General features: G+C 39.8%; 2 protein-coding genes across 12 annotated transcripts in view; both read right to left on the bottom strand.

Moving 5' to 3' along the window:
* Positions 1–1,907: 1,907 nt before the first annotated feature.
* Positions 1,908–18,560, bottom strand: thrap3b (thyroid hormone receptor associated protein 3b). Its single transcript, XM_051068174.1, is given in 14 exon segments — positions 1,908–3,490; positions 4,335–4,484; positions 4,948–5,179; positions 6,170–6,351; positions 6,977–7,052; positions 7,171–7,282; positions 7,444–7,610; positions 7,974–8,128; positions 8,130–8,583; positions 9,774–10,222; positions 10,224–10,391; positions 10,393–10,564; positions 12,227–12,381; positions 18,418–18,560. Coding segments are annotated over 14 exon segments (2,706 nt in total). The 5' UTR covers positions 18,424–18,560; the 3' UTR covers positions 1,908–3,262.
* Positions 18,561–22,704: 4,144 nt separating this feature from the next.
* LOC108884025 (MAP7 domain-containing protein 1) overlaps positions 22,705–24,056 on the bottom strand; it is a 100,913-nt gene continuing 99,561 nt past the window's right edge. For all 11 annotated transcript variants that reach the window (XM_051068141.1, XM_051068123.1, XM_051068136.1 and 8 more), the window contains one exon: positions 22,705–23,339. In XM_051068141.1, the coding sequence (XP_050924098.1) occupies positions 23,329–23,339 (11 nt within the window). In that variant the 3' untranslated portion in view covers positions 22,705–23,328. The remainder of the gene's footprint in view (positions 23,340–24,056) is intronic.

Raw genomic sequence — 24,056 nt, 5'->3', positions numbered from 1 at the left:
TGACATACAGGCATACTTCCTGTCTCTTGAATAAGTTTACATCTCATCCACACAAGTGGAGAATTTGAACGTTTAGTTTAAATGTCGATAACCTTAATAATTAAGGGATTTTCTCGTAATTTTAAGATGTTTTCTCCTAAATTTAGTTTAGTTGATCAATTAAGCGTTCAGTTACATCCTATGTCAGCAATATGGACACGTTTGGCTCTCAAAAGACGAGATGGACATTTTTCATTTCCTGACATTTCTTGGACCAAATGTTTAATAAAGAAATGATCTGTTTATTTATCAGAAAGGGAAACATGTTGAAATTAGTTGCAGGCCTTGTGTCAAAGGATGCAGTTTCATGGTGGGCTAGAGAAGACTGTCCCACAGAAACCTCCCAGACGCCCAAACCCCCCCGGCCTTTACATTGGCTTGTGTTTCTGTCCACAATCCCGAGCTCCCTTTCTCCCTCCCAGTTTCCAGATACAACACTGCACACTCTCTGGTGAAGACATGTCTGTTTGGGGGGCTATGAAAGAGCCATTTACCTCAGCTGTACTGTAGATATTACCAATGCAGAGCTTCCCCTAAGTAAATCCAAGCAATGTCCCAGGAGACAGTCCATTTTCTGTTGGCTGAGTTTCCCTCCTCGTTGCATGAAAAGGCCGATTATGTTACAACTAGAGAGCTTGTGTCCACTGTCACTGACGGGTCGTTAAGTGGTTCTGGCTGAATCGGAGATTGTTAGAGACTCGGCTTTCAAATACAGACAAAATGAGACACTCATGCCCTGATGGTATGTGCTCAGTCTGTGACGAATTGTTCATTCACAAGTGTCTGAATGAAAATATCCTGATGTTTTGTTTGGGTTCCTTGTGACCCTGACACTTCACATTCCTTTATCTCCTTGACTCTCCATCACAAACTTTATGAGAACTTTATGTCATGTTTTCTATGGACCTACAGTGAGCAGACGGCTGGTTAGCTTAGCTTAGCACAAAGACTGGAAACAGAGGGAAACAGCTAGCCTTACAGCCTGCAGTTGTATGCAATTAGTTCATTTTGTGAGGTCAAAGTGACCTTGACCTTTGACCTTTGACCAGAAAGTTCATTCTTGAGTTGATTCAAGTGAACGTTTGTACCAGATTTCAAGAAATTCTGAGGACTTGCCGAGTATTTATGGAGCTAGAACAGTGAAAATTAAAAATTTAGACAAAATTTGGCATTGAAAAACAAAATCTGAACTGAAAAAGAAAACATTGTCACTGAAATATTTGTATTGGAAGTAATTGTCCACAAGGAGGACCCTTTCTTCCCAGCAAAAAACAGTCACTGTCACTGAAGCAGACAGGCATGATCGAAAACATCTGCAGATTGACATTGAAAAACATAATAATACCAAAAAATATTAATATTGAATAACAACATTTTCTAATGTCTGTGCTTTATCTTTCAATGAAACACTTCATTGTCAACACAAATATTTCAATGCCACTGTTTTCGTTTTCAGTTCAGGTTTTGTTTTCAACACCAAACTTTATTTTCAGTGTCAAAATTTTAATGTTTTAGCTCCTTAAGATATCGCGTTTATGAGAACAGGATGACAGACAACCTGAAAACATAACGCCTCCAGCCACAGCTGTCGTTGGTGTGGAGGTATTAAAAAAACTATTAACATCTTATTAAATTCAAATCCAGCATCAAATAAATGACTGATTCAATGAAATCTTATTGCGTTCGCCTTTTAAAGGACCAGTGTGAAGGGTTTAGGAGGTTAAATCGGCAGAAATTGGATATAATTTATATTTATATATATTTAACGGTATCGAAAGGATGAAAAGCCAAAGTCAACAAAACGGTGGTTCCTATTGTTTGTTTAAGTCGTGGAAAATGTATAAATCTCAAAAATCATACTCACAGAATTGCCCTGAATCAAAGAAAAATTTATTGAAAATTAAAAGACAAGTACTTCAAAGCTTCAAAGAACAGTAAAAAAGTTTTCAGCTTCCGATTAAACAAAAAAAAAAAAAAAAAAAAAAAACAGTCCTACAGTTATGTTTAGTACATGCACTATGTACAGTCAAAAGTGGGACGAAGCAGCACAGCGAAGATTCACAAAACTAGTTTGTGTCAACTCCTCTTAAAAATATACACTTTCATTTCACTTTCATTTTTTCCCTATTGACAAAATGTTTTGTCACAGATTTCTCAGGTTTCTCTTCAATTTTCCATGTTTTTCACTGACAGAGGATTAAACTGCAGTTTGTGCATTAAAAAAAAAAAAAAAGAAGAACCATATTCGGTTTTTATTTTCCCTCCCCCAGATGTTAAGATTACAATAATTTAGGTCTTATTATTCTATACATGTACTATTTCTTTTTATTAAAAATCTAAACAAAGGTAGCCACTTACCTACACTGATATGACAAAGGCAGGAAACTAACGTGTTTCCATCTGTCTAAAGCAAATCTGGGGATTTTGGTGCCAATTCTTTTAAATTTCTTGTTGTTTTTTTAAACTGAGAAACACCCACGATCGATGAGAATACACTGCAGCACACACATGTAAAAATGTCTTCATGTCCTAATGAGAAACACAGGTGAAGTGGCACTATATGAAAAAGCTCGGGTAATAGAAGTGACAAACATCGACCGTCCAGGGGCTCAACAGATCGCTATATTTGATCATTTGTAAGAAAATGACAAATCGTGAGTCTGGCGCCCTCTACTGATTGGTCCCGTGGAGCGAGGTATGAATCAAACGTTTCATGCAATCACATCAAAGATTTATCACAGCCCCAAACAAAGACAAAAAAAAAACATGGACGCCTTCCTGCACTGACCAACAGGGGCTGTAACTTCAAACAGATTACACAAGTATTACTGTATTTTTATTTTCTAAGGCACAAACGCTTTTTTTGTTTTTGTTTTCAGACAATATTCGTGTTTGAACTTTGTTGCCTCAGTAATCTCCCTCTTAAAAAGATACGACTAACTCGTTCAGCTGCAAAATCAAACTCACCCTTACATAAAAAAAAACCCCAACAACACTGAATTTAATCTCATCTCACATACAAGAGTAACAGAGTGCTGCTCTTCATTCAAGTCAGTTACAGTTCTGTCTTCACTTTGACGTTCACTAGACACGTTTTAACCGTTTAAAGATGAGATGAAATGGAGGGGAAGAAAAAGAAGAGAGAGAAATAACCCCTTCATCATCACTGTAACCACTTGGACACTGAGATGCTAACGAACATGTGGATGATGGGAGTTTCAGTTTATTGTTTCGTGGCGGAGGATTCTCCGGCGCCCTTCGTGTCTTTGTGGTCTACCTCCAAGTTGTCGTCTCCCAGCCCCGCCTCCTCCCCTCCCTGGAACATGTCGTGGGTCCACTTCGGGCTGCTGCCACCCTTTCGGTAAACGAAGCGACCCCGGCGAGTCGGGAAGGAGCCGCGGCCTCTCCCGCGGTTGTCGATCCAGGTTTTCTCTCCGTCTCGATCGTCGTGCTGGAGGGGAAACGAGGAAACGTTAAAGGTGCAGACGATCACATGGACTCAGCTCTGGACCAACTTATAACATTTAAATCAAATTTTAAATAAGCGTGAAGAAGTGTGAAGGCTTCAACTCAGGTTTGTCTTCATCACTGTTTAATCCAAAAGGAAGTTTTTCCTCTCCACTGTCGCCTCGTGCTGATCATGGTGGAAACTGTTGGGTCTCTCTTTGTAAATATGATATAAAGACCTGTTCTGTATGAAAAGTGCCTTGAGATAACTTCTGTTGTGATTTGGCGAAATATAAATAAAATCAACTGGACTTAATGTGACGGCCATTACTCTCTAAAGCCTGAGGGGGCGTCATCAAATGTCTAGTTTGGTCCAACCACCTGTTTGAAACTTAAAGATATTCAGGTTATTTAATATTATTATAATAGAAATTAAGATTAAAGTGGAATAAAAGAGAGGATGATGGTAAATCCTCAGATTAGAGAAGGTGGAACCACTGAATGTTTGTCATGAAAAATGACCAATGATTAATGGATTATCAGTTGCTGATTATTTTGATCGATTAATCAAATTTTTTGCTCTGAGATTACTGCCTTTGGTTAAAATAACCATGTTATATAAACTGATTCAGCAGGTATTTTGTTGTTGACACAGCAGGAAAAGCACAGGTGTTTTTGTTAATCATCACTGCTGTGTCCCCGTGAGGCAGCGTGAACAACACAGGACCCTGAAACTAAAGCAGCCTGTCATTAATTTCATCATTTGATTGTATAATAGGCCGATGTTTTCGGGCCTTACATGTCTATTGTAAATGCCAGTAAATTAATTAGCGGCTGCAGAGACTCACCAGGTAATACTTCCTGCTCTTGGGAGTGTACTCAGGGTCCCACTCCTCCTCTGGAGGGCGCACTGGAGGATTCATATTGGCAGGATTTCCATTGCTGTTGTTGCCTGGATAATTTCCCCTGTTCCAACCTCGTCCTCTGACTCTGGGGAACTGAAAGCTAAAACAACAGGTGGATCTCAACATGGAGTCCAGAGACAAACACGTTTTCTACAATGAGATGGAAGAGTATTTTTATAAATCGGGTTCAAGTCAGAGTCTAAAACATATTTATGTATCGATCCAGTGAGGATGAGAACACATGAATAACGGCCATACTGATGGAAATCAGGCATTAGTTTATGATGAGGTGAGTTTCCACTGATTTGCGCTACATTACCTTAATAAAAATCAGGTAGTGCATGGAATATGTATGATAGACTGTCATCATCATTATCATCATCATCCACATTATGTTCCTTAGCATTAGGAGGAAGGAACAGAGCAGAGAAGCGCAGTCTACTGTGATGCCGTTAGGACAGAGAATTGCAAGAAGATGAGATATCAGTTACCTCAGTGAAAAAAAAAAAAAACTAATACAGCAGAAGAAATGAACAAAGCTCAGACGGGAACTCACAAATCCGCGGCCTCGGCCTCTCTCGGCACCGTGGCCCTCGTAATCTCGAGGGCCCCTGTCTCCGGGTCCACTGGAGTCTCGCGGAGGGTAACGTGGGTGAGAGTAGCCCTCCTCCGAGTGCTCCATCCCCTCCCCCATGTACTCTTTACCTCTGAAAGGTGGAGGGTAAGGGGATGGAGAGGACGAAGAAGAGGAGGAGGACGGGGAGCGATCACGCTTCTTCTTACCCTTCCTGTGAGGGAAAAACGTGAGCGTCATTAAAACGGCAAAGAGTTTTACAGCCATGAAAAAGACGTGAAAACATTTGCATAGAGATGTGAAGTTTGTGGAGTGGTTACAAATATTACAAAAAGACATGAATTCAGTTTCTTCACAGAGAAAAATAAACAAAGCCGCCCCTCAAACCAGAGCTAATACCTCCACATCATACTCTTCATATTCAGCCTAGCTTCACCTCTGCTCTCTCACTGGATCTGATAAAAACACAGAGAGCAGCCAGCCCAAAGAAAAAAAAAAAAAAAACTACTGGTAGTTTCTGGAAGTATGTGCACATGTAGAGTAACACTACACCTGGAAAATAGTTTCCCCAACACATGGAGAATGTGTTTGTCTTTTACAGCTGTAAACGCTATGATCATGTGAATCCTGACTGCACTGATACACTTTCTGTGATGATAGTAGCCCTGATGATTTCTGATCCTCTCTCCTGCAGATATATGTAATATAAATGCTTCACAGCTTCGCATTTATTTAATATTCACGTACATTTATGCCTTTAAAGATTTACTGGTCTAATTCCTTGTTTGTCTGAAGCCATGTGATATAAAATATGACACTTTAGTGGACTGTAATTAATCGAATATCTCCTAAAATTAAAGTATCTTTATGTTTCTCTGAGCTCTAGTGGAGGGATAGTGACACAAAGAGAAAACTGACGCCTCACATTAGCTTCAGATTGACTCTGAAATGTATTTTTATACTGAATGAGGACAGTGGATTTTGTCCTCCATCTCTTATGTTTGAAAAGATCAAAGGGTTGGGTGGGTGGAAGGAAGAGAGAGAGGCTGGCGTAGTAGCATTCATCTTAACGCCTCTGCTGTCAACACTGCAACACGTCCTCAGTGACGATGGTAACCACTGCTCTACTCAGTCTCAAATTATAATCCCAAACCGTGTCGAGTATGAGGCCTTTGAAAAACCTGACACAATAGCTTGAACGTACTTGGATTTCTTGTGGTGTTTCCCAGATTTCTCAGAGGACCTCTCTCTGCTCGGTCCTCGGGAGCCTCCTGGGCTCCTACCGCCTTCACGCTTGTAGTCTCGCTCTTTCCCTGCGAACCTCTTACGTCTTTCAATATCCAGTCGGAGGTCCATCACATCACCTTTGAACTTTTTACTTGGATCCTGCAGAGAGACGAGTCTTTATTTACCACCGCACCGGCTGTTTGTGATACTGATTTTGATTCTCACAGATTCATTAATACATGTACAACATATATAAGTATTGCGTTGCCTCTAGTGGTTACAAAAAAATGTGACAATTATTAAATAATATATTACATTACTATGATCTGTAAGTTTGGCACATATGCAGTAAAATACTGTGTATATTATAACAGAAAACTCTTTATTTTGTCACAATATAAAAGTATTTGTGGTAACCAGCAGCATGCATGTAGCATATTAAAATAAATTTAATTTCACAGTTGTTTTGTGGCTTGATTTTTTTCTTTTTAGGAAAAATACTTACAAGGTAAAGGCACTGATAAGCGTCCCTTGAGAGGCTTGGACTCAGGATCTTAATTCACTTCCTTTTAGCCTTTGCTTGGGTTCGTTTATGTACCCAATCAATAACCATATCTCATAGGCTGGGGGGGCACTTGCTTGGCACTTACAAAACACAATTGGGCTCTTTTGATTTAGAAATATGCATCCTTTGAAAGAAAAGCACAAAGCTGAACACTGCTGCTTTGGATCATCTCAAATTTTGCTTGCTCCAAATACGTCAAATTTCAAAAGGGCAGGTCACCTTGTAGCTCGTCTCCTCCATATCCTCAAACAGGTGAGAGTGCCTCTTAAAGGCACTGGGGGAAACATCGATTCTCCTGAGACGGGAATAAAAGCCGTCATGTCAGTAGGAAATAATTATAAAAAACACTGTATGACAGGAATGCTTTGTTAAATAAACTGTATGTGCTGAGATAGTTTAGATGTTGTGGATACCTGTGGATTTCTGGGCTCTTCCTTGGCTTCATCATTTCTACCTCTGCAGCTTTTCTTTGGTACATGGCAAACCGCTCACTTAAAGTTATGTCAGAGGAGTGGAAGTGTTGAGCTGCAAGTTAAACAACAAAGAAGTGTTATCCCACACACAGAAGCACTGACTAACATATGCAAATAACACAATCTCCAGCAGAGATCTCGTCAACTGTCCAAACTCCACTGTTTGTCTTGTCACCTTGAGTCTGGACCAGACCAGCACAGGTCATACTATACCTTTGATGTAGTGCACAATTGAGACTATGTGCTGAGCGAACAGCTCAGAGGGGCTGCGACGAAGCTGTGCCGACTGAATGTGCTGGAAAATGGAACGAAACTCTGGATCTTTCTTAGTGGGGTTCAGCAGATCTCGGGGCATGATGCGATCTTTAGACAGAGAGGAGCTGCAAGAACAGAACCAGTGAGGAACGTTGGTGAGAGGAGCATGAGAACGATTTAATGCTGAAATACCAGTGCAGAGTTGGCCCAAATATAAGACTAGGAGGTTGAATTTTGTAAGTAAGTATGTAAGTAAGTATGAGAATTTTCAAGTGCACATAAAAAATAAGAGTGGAAATTTGAGAGTATCCATTAAAGAAAGCACAACAAAGTGTGATGGAAACCGACTCAAATTAAAGAAAAAATTACATAAAGGAAAAAGTCTTTCTCCAAAATTAGCTGTTGGAAAAGGGATTGTTTGTCTTATATTCAGGCCAACTGAGTAACACAGCAGTGTTCATTATGTGAGTCAGTATTACTATACATACCTGGGCATTTCATCTAAAGAACCGATTTTGAGATCAAAGTCATCTCTTGAAGTTGACATGTGTCGTACAGGCGACTCTTTCTGAGGAGGGAAAGCTCCAGGAAACAGCGGACGGTCTTTCTCTCTAGAAGTTGTGGGAGGGGACGGACTCCTCCTCGGACTTTTCTTTCTTCTCCTTCTTCTTGGATTTCTCCTCTTTCTTTGAGCTGTGCTTGTGGCTTCTGTACAAATCCTCCTCCATGTGATCTATGGGCTCGGCCTCTTCGACGTCTCTCCGGCTTTTCTCCTTAACCATCGGGTAGGACGTTGAATAGCTCGGCTCATCCCCCCATTTCCCAAAAATGTCGCGAGCCGTCAGGGTCGGTTTGATCTCACCATCCTCAATGTCCCGGTCTTTCAGTCCGTGAGACTTGAGGAACTCCTCTTCTCCAGCGTCAAAGAAGGGATGAGTCTTGTCTTCCTTGGAGTCGCTGAAAGACGAGGACGAGATGTTGAAAAGGTCTCCGGACTTGCTTCCTTTGTCTAGTTCTCTGTCTGCAGTGCTCTGCTCCTTATCACGACCATTCTCCTTCTCAGCTGCCTGCTTTTTGTTTTTATTCTCAGCCAAGAACCTGAAACAGAAACCAAACTGAGCTTTAGTTTCTGCCACACCAGCTACACTAATAACATGTTTATAATGAATAACACTTTAAAGATTAAGACAAACAATGAAAGAGGAAAAAAAACACAAGACTTCACAAGTACAACATATTCTCACAGGCTGAAAGTGAAAAATGTTAATACACACTAGGGATGGGCATGGCGAAAACCGTCGTTACTACATTATTTACTGGATTATAACCTCTAATGACCGTTTACTTGCTGAACCTGGACCTTATTTCCTCATGTTTTTGGGTGTAAATGACAAAAATCTTTGGAATCGGTGCAGTAATGAGCAAGAGTGATGTACCCAACGACATGAGAAGAGCTGCTGCATTTAATAAGCATTTGTCTGCCTCAAATTACGTCCACTCAGTTAGTTAGTTTGTGTTTTGTGTGACTTTCAGTGCTGGAACAAATAGAACACAATAACACAAACAAAAAAAGCAGAGTAATCTGTTCTAAATACAAACTGATATTATGCAAAAGTATGGTTTTAATTCCAATGTTTAGACAACAAGACTCCATCATGTCAAAGCAGAGCTGAATACTTTTAATAAAACACATTTGTTGGGTCATATGTTTGTGTTTTATTGTTTTTTAAATGCAGGCTATTTTAAACCTATGTCTTCTGTAGGTAGTTCTTCTATATGGCTGTAATTCTGGAATATAAAGAGCCATACTGGTTAACAAAAAAAGGGAGTAAACTACCCTTATTACACTGGCTGCACATAAAAAGTAACAGATACTTAAAATCACCCCTCCCAGCTGATTGTTTGCCCAAATGGTAAAATAAACCGACCGAATGTTTATATTTCTAATCTCGATCATTTGTGAAAAATGCCCATCCCTAATGCAAACAGTACAGACCAGGACTCACATTGCAATAATTATACTCACGTAACCACCATCGTCCTAAGTAAGTGTGGGATTTCATACAACTTCCTCTCAGTGCACAGAAAATATCCGGCTACATTTTCAATGCAGTTAAAATCAGGAGTCTTATGTTTCATTCCTTTTTAAACTGTATTCTTCCAAGGATCTTTGAAAAAGGCTAAACGTGTTTGAAAGAAAAATAACGTTCATAATTTGTTAGGAAAATTAAAAAGAAAGTAATGTAATTAGATTGAAATAACTAAAACAAAAAAAGTGACAGACATACTTTTTGAAGGCAGCAGAGATCACAGTCTTATCTCCAACTTTAGAATCTTCCTTTGAGAAGAACCCAAAGCCGCTGAAGCAGGCCGTTTGTCCTGGTTTTGTGGGGCTCTTGGCCGGAGGGGACACGCTGCCGATGGATTTCCACAGAGGACCGGCACTCCCGGGTCCTTTGCTCTCAGGACCAGTGGGGGCCTCCTCTTCCTTAGGGCTGGTTCGTTTGGGGCTGGTGTCGTAGTCGATCCACTTGCCGCCAGACGCCTTCTCGATGGCGCTGCCGTCCGCCGCCTGCCCTGGTTTCTCTGCTTGACTTTCCACTAATTTCTCTTTAACGTCCTTGGAGCTGGGCTTGCCCTTGCTGCTGCGATGCTTTGGGGACGAGGACCGGGACCTGGAGGAGTAGCTGGAGCGTCTGGAGCGCCGGGATCTGCCTGACGACGAGCGATCGGAGTAGCTGAGAGCGGCTCCGGCTGCCCGAGCGCTTCCTGGGCGAGCGGGAGCGCCCCCTCCTCGGACTGTGTGAGTGGTGATCCTGGTCGTAGTGGCGATCATGCCAGCCTCCTCCACCACCACCACCCTGCCAGTTGGCTTTGTAGCCGTAGCCGCCGCCGCCCGCCTCCTCTGTTCTGGTAATGACCACGTTGGTAATAGCCTCGGTTTCTGCCTCGGTAGTGGTACGGCCTCCTGTAGCCTCGGTTGTAGCCTCTGAACCCACCTCTGTTGTTCTGATAGTCCCTGGTAGGATAGTTTCTGTAGGATGGAGAGTGTGAACGAGAGCGAGAACGAGACCTAGAACTGGATCAGAAAGAGGAAGGAACAGGAGAAGAGAAGTAACATTAGCAAACAATTTAGACAAGCCGATCACAATTTTTTATACTTGTGCCAGGCAACACAAACATAATACATTAGGGAAACACAAAAAACCAACAAGACACTGAATTAACACCAACAACAGACAACATCACCTGTCTGTGAACACCAGACCATAACTGGTTATAGCCTCAACTGGGAAGATGTCAAAGTCACCTTTTTGAAACCTGCTACTCTCATATAAAACCACTTAGCGCGTGGCTTACTTAGTCGACTAAGTAAGAGAAATGTCAGTAATTCAAAATGTGAATATTTACTTTGTCTTCTCTGACAGTAATTTTAATATACTTGGGTTTTAGTTGTTGGATGGACAAAGTAATTTGAAGACATTATTTTGGTTCTTGAGTACTTAAAATGAACATGTTTTTCACTATTTTCTCACAGGCTAAAGCCACAACAATTAACTGATTAATCCAAAAATAATCAGAAGATGAATAGATAGTGAGAAAGAGACAGGACTGATTGTTCTGTTGTCTGACCAGCAGATGGAGCTGATCATCATGACAGCCCTAACATCACACACACAGACAGCATATGAATCCAGAAGAGGGAGGACGTATGAAATGTGACATTAACTGACACAATATTAACAGTTTTCCATCACTTGCATTAAACGAAACACTTGAAATGTTTCTGTTTATCTTTTCATTAGAACAGAACAGTCCTGAACTGTGCTGCATTACACACAAGACTTATTCCCACAAGCAGGACGGTCTGTGTCGCTTTAATGTATGTGGTGGACAAAGGGTTCACTCAGGACACAATCTGCTCTAATCCACCGAGGGAGGAGGCAGGAGAGTGGGAGGGAGAGACAGTGAGGTCAAGGGAAGTCGCTCTCAACTCCTTTTTTGTACTCTGATAAAACACTGACAGTGAAGCAAACACTCTTCAGGGAAAACGGTCCACTTCAAGAACTCACTGTTGCCTCCAACACAAACAAGGACTGACAACAACATGGCAGCCAGTGTGGGAAGCACTCCCACGTAAACTGGCCATATTGTTTGCTTGTAACACATCATAAATACAAAGGCTGACTGGAGACTCATTTAAGAGCATGAAGGTGAGCTGATGCAACTGCTTGAGGCTTTATCAGGGCTAACCTCCCACTGGAAAAACAGGAAAAACATTTATGCAAAACTGGAAGGAAACCTAGAGGGAGCCACACCAAGCAGGAGAGGGACAACAAAGCCGTAACACCCTTCACATTTACAACCTACACAAATCATTTAAAAAAGTAGTTTTGCTATTCAGATTGGTTGGCTGATAATCAGTGGCTGATAAATGTAATATTTGTGCTGTTAAATGTGTATTAGTTCACAAAAATAGTCGCACTAGTACAACTAACAGCTGTGGTGCACATTAGAGAAACAGCACGATTTAATCATTACTACTATTTATTAAATGATTAATTGGGTCTGGGCTTCCAGTAGCTGCTCTGTAATCACTGTCTCAATCTCCTTTCATGACATACTTAGTAAATTACAATCATAATTAAAAACCAGTCAGGCCCAGCTGAATATTTTCACTGCGTAAATAAAAAGTGGAATCAAACTGAAGTGGATTTATGTCAAAAACATCTGTATTTACCTATAGCGACGTTTTCTGGATCTTGAGCGGGAGCGGCTTCTGGAGTGAGACCTGGAGTAGGATCTGGATCTAGACCTTGATCTGGAACGGGACTGAGCATGAGAATCCGGAGCCTTCGACATCTTTGCTTTCAGGCTGGAATCACTGTTCTTTCTCTTAAAAATAGAGAAAAGAAACAAGTGGGTTTAGTTGCTTATTGATGCCAATGTTTTGCTCTTCAAAAGCAAACATCAAACACAGTCCAAACCAATCCTCTTCATTAAATCAGGACCGTACAGCTACACATCTCCGGACCTGTTGACAGACCAGGACTGGACACCGCACATGACACCTTGTCACCCGTCATCAAGACGCTCTGCACCTAGCTGCTCTCAAGCCCCCTGAAGCCTTACATGACCTTGAACTGTCAAGAGAAAAATAAATCAAAACCAATGCGGTGATAACGCAGCAGAGGCCCGGCGGCTCGGCTTTAAAAACTGCAGCGGACAGCTGGAACAGCAAGTAAACATGTGCACATGAGCCGGCAGCAATGTGAGACAGGAGGAGCAGAGCTTCTGTGCACACAAGATGTTCAGGCTGTTGCTGAAGAGGAGTGAAGGCTGGCTCGACATCAGACACACCATCCTAAATAAACAGACACTGAATCCGGCTTTTTATAAGGACACGTCTTATTGATTAAAGCTACACATGAGCTCTGTGTGCGACTGTTTCTGAAAGCAAAAGTGAGAATACTGAAATATCATCAGTGGTAGGAAATGGTGTCATTGTGCTATACATTTGACAAGAAAATGTTACAAGAAAAACATAATTTTAAAAAGGACATGTCTGACTTTAAGGAGGTCAAAAGTGACGCTGAGCAACTTTTATTATTTCACTGCTGCCAAACATTGCTCACAAATAATTAGACAAAACCTCAGTTAACCTCAGTCAGATGCCTCAGTTCTGTGACCCTGACCCAAAACAAACCACTGTATCAACAGTGACTGGAAATGACAGAGGAGGTGAAAGTTTGAAGAGGTATTTGGAGAGTGCACATGACTTATTATCACAACACTACAAGACATGACAATGGGATTTTCTTTTATCTACATTCTTGTCTCTGCCAAAAGAAAAAACATTAAATGACCTGGCATTTCTGCCAAACTAAGTTAGGCGTCTATTTGCTGAGATGCTTGAGTCATAGCTGGGAAAAAAATCCTACAAGCATTTCCTCTTCCAAATGAATATATGAGCATTAATCTTGTACAAAGCAGCAGCCCTGCAGCAGGTAGTGTTGCTTTAGTGCAGCAGGGCAGGAAGAATGTTTTTACAACAAGGGTTTGGACCAGGATGTTGAAAAGGCAGCATCCCTCGTACTAATGATGTCAATCTGCTATCCCTGCTGTTAAGTCAAAGTCTGAAGCATTTGCATTTTATTTAACATTCCCTTTGAGGAACCAGTCAAATGCAAAACAGGGACTTTTTTCAGAGAAAGTTGTTAGAAAGCCTGATTTTATTCACATTTGAAGGGACAATGGTTGTTCATTTGGGGCTTCCCCTGCCTGTCCAAATCTAAAGCAGCCAATCGAGGAGACAAAAGCCTCTTGCTGGCTCTTCAGCTGAACATCAAACTTTCAATACACACAATTATGTTAAGAAAAACCTCTTTGCAAGCCAAGGTCCCTGTTTGGTCAGTACTTAAACCACTTCAGTCCTGTGAGTTTCTAATGAAGAGTGTAGATTCAGGCTTATTATTCTGAATGTAAAATCAGCATTACCAGTTTGTATGGCTGAATTCTCAACAACAGGAAGAGTTCAATACGCAGAGCTGTGCACAGTAAAAAAGCAGCAAGAGTGAGGCCTCATAATGAGCTTTATGGATAACAGTTTGGTCTTTTAAGAGTTTTGTATTCATAGCATCATCCCAGACTCTGTTCTGCTCTGGAAAAGGCCCTGCAGACTTTATTTATGACCTGAATGATAATTATAGTGGGGAGACTAAGAGAGTGAGTTGACTTTCACTACATTATCTACAGTAATCCGCAGAAGCCAAGCCCTCCCTCTGACATTAAACCCCCCAAAAAAAGGAAGTGAAAGTAAGTACGACTAATTTGAAGCTTTCCATTTCATCACTGCACGTTGTCTCCGACAGGAAAGGCGGCAAAGATCTCTGATGATCTGTGTGCTCTGTACCTAACGCAATAACCTTCCACATGCAGTGAATTGATATGTAAATTTGCAGTGCTTCTCTAGAATCTACTCATGTTACGTGTTACACTACATTCACTCTGACGCAGAACGGATTCTGGTTTACCCTGAAAAGCAGCTCGGCTGGTTGTGTGGGCTGACGGTCTATGAAGACGAGTCTGCACCGTTCAACCAAAGACATACGCAGTGTAACACACATGGAGGGAAACATCTGAGTGTGAAACCTGCGCACCGGAAAAGACCACAACAGTAGCGGCAGAATACAGGGTTACAGCTGCTCAAGTCAAAGGCAAATCAAGTTTAATTTGATTGTATGGTTGGTAGGTAGAGTACTCCATTAATCCCAGAGGGAAACTGCAGTGTTACAGCAGGCACAAAAACAAGGAGGCAGGTGAAAAACAAATGTAACTGAAGGGAAAAAACATGTACAATAACTAAACAGACTGAATGAAATATGACAGTAAAAATAGAGATCAAACCATATACTGTGTGCTGAGTCAACATTGCACAGGCATTGTACATCCTACAATAAATGATACCATTACTTCCCTAAAGGTCAGAGTCATCAAAGGTTTAGATAACATAGTAGTAGACAATTACACAATTACAAATTCTGTTAATCAATGGGCTATGTGCTGCAAACCACATTTAACTGCAGTCAAAGTGAGGATACTAAGGATTTTAATAAACAACTAATCTGTAAGTCATTTACTAGTTCAAAGATAATACGTTTACCATAATAGAGTAAGGAGACTGGCAAATACACACAGTTGAGAAGCTGGAACTGAAGAATTTGGTGATTTTTCATTAAAAAACGAATTCAAACAGCTGCCGGTTAATTTCCTGACAATCAACTAATTAATAAATGGACTAACTGCGGCAGGTCTATATCAAATAAGTGTTTATTAAAACTGTTGCACACGTGGTAGACTATCAAAATACATTTTACACATATATTTTCTGCTAGTAACTGTTCACTGATACAAGTCACGCTGTGTTCAGTGTTCAATTCGGCCATTTTCTGTTGTTTTTAGTTAATTTCATTAATTCACCCTTAAAAGCTGAGTGCGATGTAAGGTTAGGAGAACAGGTGCCACTGCGCTACAGCAAATGAACTGCAAACAAAAATAATGTCAAGAATATTTAGAGATAGTTTTGCTTAAAGTGCAGCTGCAGTAGACAACAGTAAAGTCCAATAAAACTGACTAAAGCTGTCGATAATGCTCCTGAAAGCACAAACGTTAACGACACTTAATGTTACTCAACATTTTAACCACCGTCAACCAACTTTAACTGACATCAGCTAAGCTACAAAATGAAACCGAGTCGCAGTTACCTCTTTCCCGTTTTCAGCACGGACGAGCTAGGTTTTTTTTTTACGAATTAATGTTTGCAGAAGTGGAGCAACCTCTGAGGCCAGGTTGCCTGGCGGATCGTCTGGTCCCTCCTTCCTGGTTTCACCGCACGGAGACCAACCAACGGACGTTAGCAACCGTTAGCTTGTTAGCGGGGTTACCAACGAGCTAGGCAAACACAACGGACCGGCCCTTCAGGAGAGGCCGGGTGGTCGGACTACTGTGCAGCCCTCCATTAAACACATCGGAGGCTGCTTTTATGTGTTTGTAAATTGTGCTAAATGTTTGTCTTTGCGCGGCGTTAAGATTTAACTGCAGCTAACGATCGACTAGCGCACGATGCTATCTACATTCGATCGCTACGTCCAGATCGCGCGAGACTTAGCGTGATTTGGCGAGAAAGCTCATTTGTTTATACCTATGGAGGAAATGTGGTATTTCTTATTTCTGTCCCACCTATATCCCACAGAGATTGAAACGAGCATCTCTCCAGATGTTAATCCACTGTTACTGTTTATTTCATGAACTTAAAAATGAGGAAAAAAATCAAACAGTAAATGCGATGTGAAAAAGTAAGGTTGCAGTCGCAACAGAGACCTTTGACTTCCCCCAAAAGCTACATTTACTTTATATTATCTGTCTCCATAAGTTGATTAATTGTATGTTTGTCAGAAAATTTCACCCCTGAATGCCAGCTATGATACAGCCTACATCCTGTCTCCTTGTCCTTGTTAACTATTTCAGTTAATATATATGAAATATATAAGCTTTACAGTTCATACTTAGATTTCCAGCAGTAGAGCGCTACTTTCTCTGCTAAGATCTGTGGAACATAAACTTGTAGTAATCCCATTATTGATTGTGAATGCCACAAAATGACAAAGGGAACAATGGGAGAGTTTTACAGCTGTTAACTCTTTATCACTGTTTCCTTGTCCCTGAGATCCGGTAATAAAGAATGACTCACCTTTAGGCCTTTATCATGTCAGTTGGTATTGTGAAATAGTAGTGCATATTTTCATGTTCCACCCAGTGAATTTACTGGCAAACATCTCAGATTTCAATCAAAGAATTGCTGCACTGAATGGCATTCACTGGTCTTAGTCTTCCAAGTTTTCCTCACCAGTTGTGCATTATGTGCTTTAATAGTGGAATTTACAAATCTACATTTATACTTTTAAGTGCCATTATTCCGTCTTCATGGCTATTTTTATGAGAACAACTTGTAAAATACATTTTTTGTATCCATATCTTGGTTTTTTGATGTCAGAAACTGATTCATATAACAGTCAATTGTGCCAAAGAATCCAGAAATGTTGATTAATGTGCTTTGTTGTTGTAAATTAATTTAAAAAAAGAAACCTAATTTCAGTTTATCAACATTATTTGCATGTAACAGGAGGTACGCTATCATCAAGATCTTCTGTTAACAAACAAAAGAACTTTCACCATCATCTGTGAAATGCATAGCTTGTCGGCCCTGTAGTGGAAGAAGTTAAAACTCCATCCAAACTGTCTTGTGGCACAGCTTTAAGCTGGCGTCAGCAGTGTCTTCACTGTTTGTTGTGCCACGCACTATTTTTATCAGGCTGAGCCACATAATGCCTCCTATCACAGAGACAGATTCCAGCCTGAACACTCAGAGACCAAACACAAATACACTTAGTTACTAAAGTTACATCCTGTCTCATCTCTCGGATGTGTTTTCTACTGGACATATGAGAGTCAGTTAGAAACAAACATCAGATCTATCCCAAAGACTGTATTTATATTAGCATTGTAAGAATTGTCTGATGAAGTCCTCAACAATTGACTGCAGCTTTGTCTCAATCTTCCTTTCTAATACACAACATTAATTTTATTCTTTATATTTTTTTATCTTAACTTACTCCTATTTTCCATCTTCCTATGAAACCAATATGTATTTATACATTCACTACAAGTATAATGCAGTCAAGTATTATTCATATCCACTGTCTGAGGGCACTACTGTGTGCAGTATATCATTGCAGCAAAGTCAATATCATGACATAATGTTTGACAAAATACTGGTAAATTATAGCACAAGAAGCCTATGTTTGGTTTTTTATTTCTCTCTCTTCTTTTTTTTATGAGTGACTCATATGTTCCTTGTTTCTGTTCTTGTTCTTTTTAATGATGTTCCTGTCTCACTTTCTGTGCTCATTTGTTTTTATTCTATTTTGTTATTGTTTTTTTAAATGGCCTGTATGTCTTGTTTTAATTCCTATATCTACAGCACTTTGAATTCCCTTGATGTGTGACTGCATGTTAGATCGCTTGAGATATTTTGTCCTAAAAGGAAAGAAGACATTTTTAACATTTCTGTGTGTGTTACCAAGAAGGGCCAAGCTTTACAAATCTCCAAATCAAAAAAAGAAAAGAAAAGAAAAAAAAGGAATCTAGTCCATCACAGCCCTGAAGCTTCAGTTCAGATATTTTTTCTATTTTGATCTAACCGTGTCAAGGACTGAGAGGAAATGCAACTGAGCCTTAAACCCAAACGTCTGTCACTCAGTCCATGGCCTGCGCAAAAGACTGGTTTGAATTTTCACAACTCTGTACGGCACGCAGTGATCGAGTCACCCCTTGTTGACCTTCGACAGAGATATGCAAACAGTTCCTACTCACTGTCATTTTCCTTTGCAGCACAGGTGTTGGACACTTGGACGTGCCAAAGTTAAAATTAACCCCCGACAAATCTCTTCGCTGGCCACAATGTGGAGCCACACATGGCTCCTTGTCTGTCACTCACTGTTAGGAGCTGTTTATGGTCCCACCGGAGGTTTGGATTCCAAGGGGCAGAGGACAACTTTGACCAGTGAGGTCATGAGTTTAAAGTGAAATAAAGTCAATAAGACTAAAGGGATTCTGGTGCGTTTACTCACTGCAACATGAAACTTGTGGAGCATTTGTGTCATCATTTAAAATAGAGCAAACAAGCAAAAAACAAAAACAGCAAAAAATAGCCACATAAAAGAAAAAAATATTAGATTTTATTTAGTAAAAAAGGTATTTTTATATATCATACGAGCCCTATTGCTTCTGCCAGGGCATTCAGATTATTTTCTAGTCTTTCTTTAAAATAAAACAACCAACTTTTTGTTCTCTCTGAAGCAAACATTCATCAAAAATAAACAATACTGAACTTACTGAAATACTATTAAATCTTGTGCTAATAAGAAATCTGTAAAGACTATTTTGCTTTATTTAATTATCTTCTGTTGTTTTAAGTTTTGCTAATATCTTACCCCCTCCTGGTATTCTGTTCTCAGCATCATTCTTCATTTTATTCAATAAGGAACTGAAGTGAAAACAGTAAAAGTCACTGAGACCTACAACTCAAACTATAATGTCTAGCTTTCTCTGAGAAAACTGAGGATTCAGCAGTTCTCTGAACTATTTTTAAGGCATATTGTAAAAACATAACAGCACAAAACATGTAAAACATGCATGTGAAAGTAAGGCAAGTGAAAAGAAAATGGCTCACCTTGCAGCAGAGAGTGAAAGTGTCGTGGACAGAGAAGAGCGAGGCGTCTTTGCTTCCTCCCTTATGCGGCAGTGTGAAGAAGAAACCTCAGTGAAAGGTGTTAAGAACGTGCACAGCCTCCTGCAACCAACTCTCTGACAACCACTTGATGAAATTGCATCTGAATTATAAATAGGTCACTCTCAGGAAGTGATATCAATAATGTTGTCTGAAGAAAGCTGTTTGAGAGAATCTGTTAGTTGTATGTGTGATATGCCTGCATGTGTCTGACGAGCACACCAACAGATGCTCAACATCATTTATCTTCATCTAATTTGTCATGTGAAGGCTGAATCACTCGGCTACATGACACACATCTTTCAATTTGTTTCCTGTTGCTTTTGGCTGAAGTCCAGTGAACATTTAAGTAGCTATGTTTGTAATTCATGCTCATTCAAAGAGACACTGAAGCTCTTCTGTTAGTCTGCTCCCACTTTGATTCGGCAATAAGCCAATGGATCAATGAGGGACCAGAGATACCAGCTTAAAAAGAAGGTAAAGACCTCACACTGTTGCACATATTCAAACCTGGACAGATACTTTTCATATCATCATGTGTAATAAGGTGGTTATGCAAAAATCCCAAGTGTTCAGGAACACTGAACATAAAATACAAAGCACAGACGCTGAGGGGAATGTCATTTGTTCAGTTGGTTGTTTGGTCATGAATCAAATCTTTGACCTGATAATGGTGCTGCAAAGGATAAGATGAGGCTTCACCAGAGTTATGACAGTTCATCCAAAGGGGGACATGAATGTCTGTACCAAATTTCACAGTAATTCATAAGTAAGTTGTTGAGGAATGAACGTCAACCTCATGGTGGAAGCCAAAGAAATCAGGATTTATCATCTGGGGATCATGAATCTAGGAACAAAATTTCACTGTGATCCATCCAACAGTTATTGAGATAATTTTGTCATCCCTCAAGACACAGTTCTAATAACTATAAGATTACCACAAAGTTCTGTGCTTCATAATTTTTCTACAACACAGACTCATAGTGTCCATTTTTATGCCAATGACACAGTGTTGTACGTACATGACTCCTCTCCAGCTACAGTTTGCCGTCATAGTTATTCAGACATTTCTGCACAACCACAAATTGTTACTGAATGCCAAAAGACAAGAACCCATAACTGGATTTTATATCTTCCTTCCATATATAACCTTAATGACTTAAACTTAATTGAAATGTGGTTTCTTGCTTGTGCTGGTCCTCACTGAGAACAAGAAGAGAACCGTGTCAGGGGAAATTAACAAATCAATTGTAATTCAACAAGAAGTTGTGTTTTGCATATTTAATGCATAGGGAGTAAAACAGAGTGAATGAGAGACAAACAATAGAGCACAATAGAACTGTGAATTGAGGTGTAGCTCAGACAGAGAAGTGAATGGGGTCTAGTGATTTATAGGGTAAACTGTGGGGAGTCTCTTTGGGTGCAGCGCTGCATTGTATGGTGAGTAAGCCTTCTAATAATAAAATCACCATCCAAACCGAAGCAAACAGACACAAACAACATGTCTAGAATCACATCTCTGTGCCAAATGGCAGCGTGGTCACAGCGAAACAAGGTCCAGTGTATTTTGTTAGACATCTGATACGCTCACGATCCTGTGACAGATGCACTATGGCTGAAATTGAGTGGCTGCTGCAGCGGATGAGCGCGACCACAGGGCTTCTAATATTTGTTTGCTAGAGTGCATCATAGCAAGTCAAGACAGAAAATCCCATGCACACACCTTTGATCCTTTGGCTGGACCACACCTCAGAGCATTTATCTTCTCTGTGCAAACTGAAGCCACAGCCAAACAAACACAGACTGGTTCTGGGAAACAGTGAGGACCTGTTAGATTCTGGACATTTTCCTTATTTTATACAGAAAATCCAGCTTTCCAGAGACAGCTTTCCTTGAAGTTGTTTCCTGACTACTGTTGAATAAAAGCAAGAAAGTTCAAATCAATCATGTTTTGTGCATTAAACAAACAAAACAAACTTCAATACTGCTTGTTGCTGAATTCAATATTACAAAAAATAGGGTTTACGGTCCATATGACTGACTCTACATGTCTGTGGGATTATCATCTCTGAACATTGTGAGATATTTGTAATAGATAACCTGCAAAATTGCTGAATATCTAATCCTGAACACAGTGACCTTCATTCATCTGTTTTTGGTACAACCCACTCTCATATTCATCATCTCCTCTGTGTGTGAGCTTTTGCTCATCTGTGCACATTAAAACTGTAACACACAATTCTATAATAATTGGAAATAAAAAGCTTCTTATTGTTTTTGATTGATCCAATTTTTGATCAAAATCCTGTCCCACATCTCTGAAGAAAATACATCCGGATTATATTCACAAGTGATTAATCAAGTATTCTGTTTAGTTTCCACCCTAATGTTGACTTTTAACTTCAAGTTATAAGGACCAGAGTTTCCCTAGATTATCCCTGCATACCTTGGGTAAAAGGTGTTTGTCCAGTGTATGCAGATATGGACTCCAGTGCTCTCAGGCCCCATTTAAACACATTAAACAAGCACAGAAATACACAATTAAACTGTGTTTTTGTGAACTTTTTTTTCATGAAGTTGTGTTCATAGATGCAGAAAAAGAGCAAAGCACTACACCTTCATGAAACTCTGAGCAAAGAGTGATACTGGCCGACCAGAGACATTCAGATTGAAGGTTCATGTGTTTCAAAGCAGTGCTGCCACCTTCTGGATCAAAGTGTGAACAGTATCAACTCTTTAACTCCTTATCTGTACAAAATACTAAACAATATACAGTCGATATGGTTAAACCCAGCTCTGGAGGGAGCAATGAAAACTTTAACTTAGGTAAAAATAGTGATACAGAAATACTAAAAGTAGAATCACATTTTTACTGAAGTAAAAAAACAAATGTATTAGCATTAGAATATAATTAAAGTACCTAAACAGCATGTACTCATCATGCAGAATGGCCCAACATTTTTTAATAATTTTGGAACCATTAGCAGCAAACTGAAGATTTTATTATGGCCTTTATACTGTAATTTTGCGGCCTTATTACAAAATCGGCAGCGGAAGAAGCAGAATTCAGATTGTTTACTTTAGTAACAGCAGCAAAACTCCATAATTGCCTAAAAGAAAAAGTCCTGCCTTTAAAATGTTACTTAAATATTAGTTGTAAAATGCACTTAAAGAATAAAAAGTGCCATAAAGTGGAATTAAATGAAAATACTCAACTATAAAAGCTGCAGATTTGTGCTACAAAGATAAACACCACAGGACACTGATACTGAGAATATCAGACTTTTAGCATGAATTCACAGTGTTAGTTGTTTCACTGTGTGTGTAGAAAGTGTTTGACATCTTCACATGAATGAAAGCACAGAGGCTGCTCCCTTTCATAAAGCTTTATTTCACAGATCCCCTGTAACAGGAGGCCTAGGCAGCCAGGCTCATTATACATTTACATACACTGTCTGTGGCCAGTCCTTACAATGCTCCCCATGTTAAATAACTCAATAATTCAAGACAAAAACACACACACACATTGTTCAACTTAAGATAACAATAACAATATCATAACGACAGTAATAATAACAGCCATTGTCAAATATTATGTATTTCCAGGGTCTTATGTTGTATTTTCTAAAATTTGTTACAGTCAGTCATCTTTAAGGTGCACCATTAAAATCTGCATGTGACATTTCAATAAAACTTGACAAATGCTGCACCATAACACGCGGTGAAGACAGAGAATACTTGTTGTTTGCATTTTTTTTTCGTAATATATTTCAGATGAGTTATTTTTCTTTTTCCAGGCAGAGTCCGTCTCCTCCTCCTCTTCTGTCCTCTGCGGCAGATATACTGTAAGATGTGACGTCAGCGCAGTTCATTGTTTTTTTTGTTTGTTTTTTTTTGTTTGGCACACTATTCTTATAAGCCGCTGCTGTGGAGTGGCATGAATCTCGTAGCTCAAGCAAGAGACATAAGGCGCGTCTCCATGGATGTGTGGAGACTCACAGGACCTCTGCAGAGAAAGACGACGGGGGAGGGATAACAGAGGTGAGCTGAAGGATGCGTTTGACACTGTGTGTTAAATAAAGTTTTTTTACTCTTGTCTGCATTAAAAGCTCCTCTCATAACGTTTTGTTTTATGTTGCAGCAGAATAAGCAGGAATCCGTCTCTCAATTTGGTTTTTTCCCCTTATTTTACCTGTGTATACAACAAAAGAGCTGAAACAATTCGATTACAGTTTATTTATAAATGTTAATCCATGTTTCTCTCCATACTGAGTTCACTATTTCTTCACACAGTCCATCTTACGGACAGAAGCTAGCTTGACACAAGAGTTAATTTAATGCAATAAAAATGTCTCAGGATCAACTCTTGTACCAGAACATTTGTCTCCCAACAAGAAAACTAAAAAAAACTACCGTCTTTGAAGTATCTTCAATTCATTTAGCACAAACCAATACAACACCTGAGGTACCTGACAGTATACGTCTCTTGAATGAATCAGAAATGCTACATTATGCTTTTATGCAGTACGTTTTGTTATAATAAGCTTTTTATTTTTTTGCATAGAGTAATTCTAATTACATAAAATAAAATGAAAGCTGCAACTGTAGCGGTGGGGCTGGAGTGGGTGGGGTCACTGAAAACACATCACCTTGAGGATTTGAAAATATTTTACCATATGTCTTGTGAAAAGTCAACTTTTTTACTCAGTAATGAACAAAAATA

Source organism: Lates calcarifer, linkage group LG3 (genome assembly GCF_001640805.2).
Source record: "Lates calcarifer isolate ASB-BC8 linkage group LG3, TLL_Latcal_v3, whole genome shotgun sequence".
NCBI classification, from domain to species: Eukaryota; Metazoa; Chordata; class Actinopteri; family Centropomidae; genus Lates; species Lates calcarifer.
The sequence above is the reverse complement of the archived record's forward strand: the minus strand, read 5'-3'. Positions and strand labels throughout refer to the sequence as shown.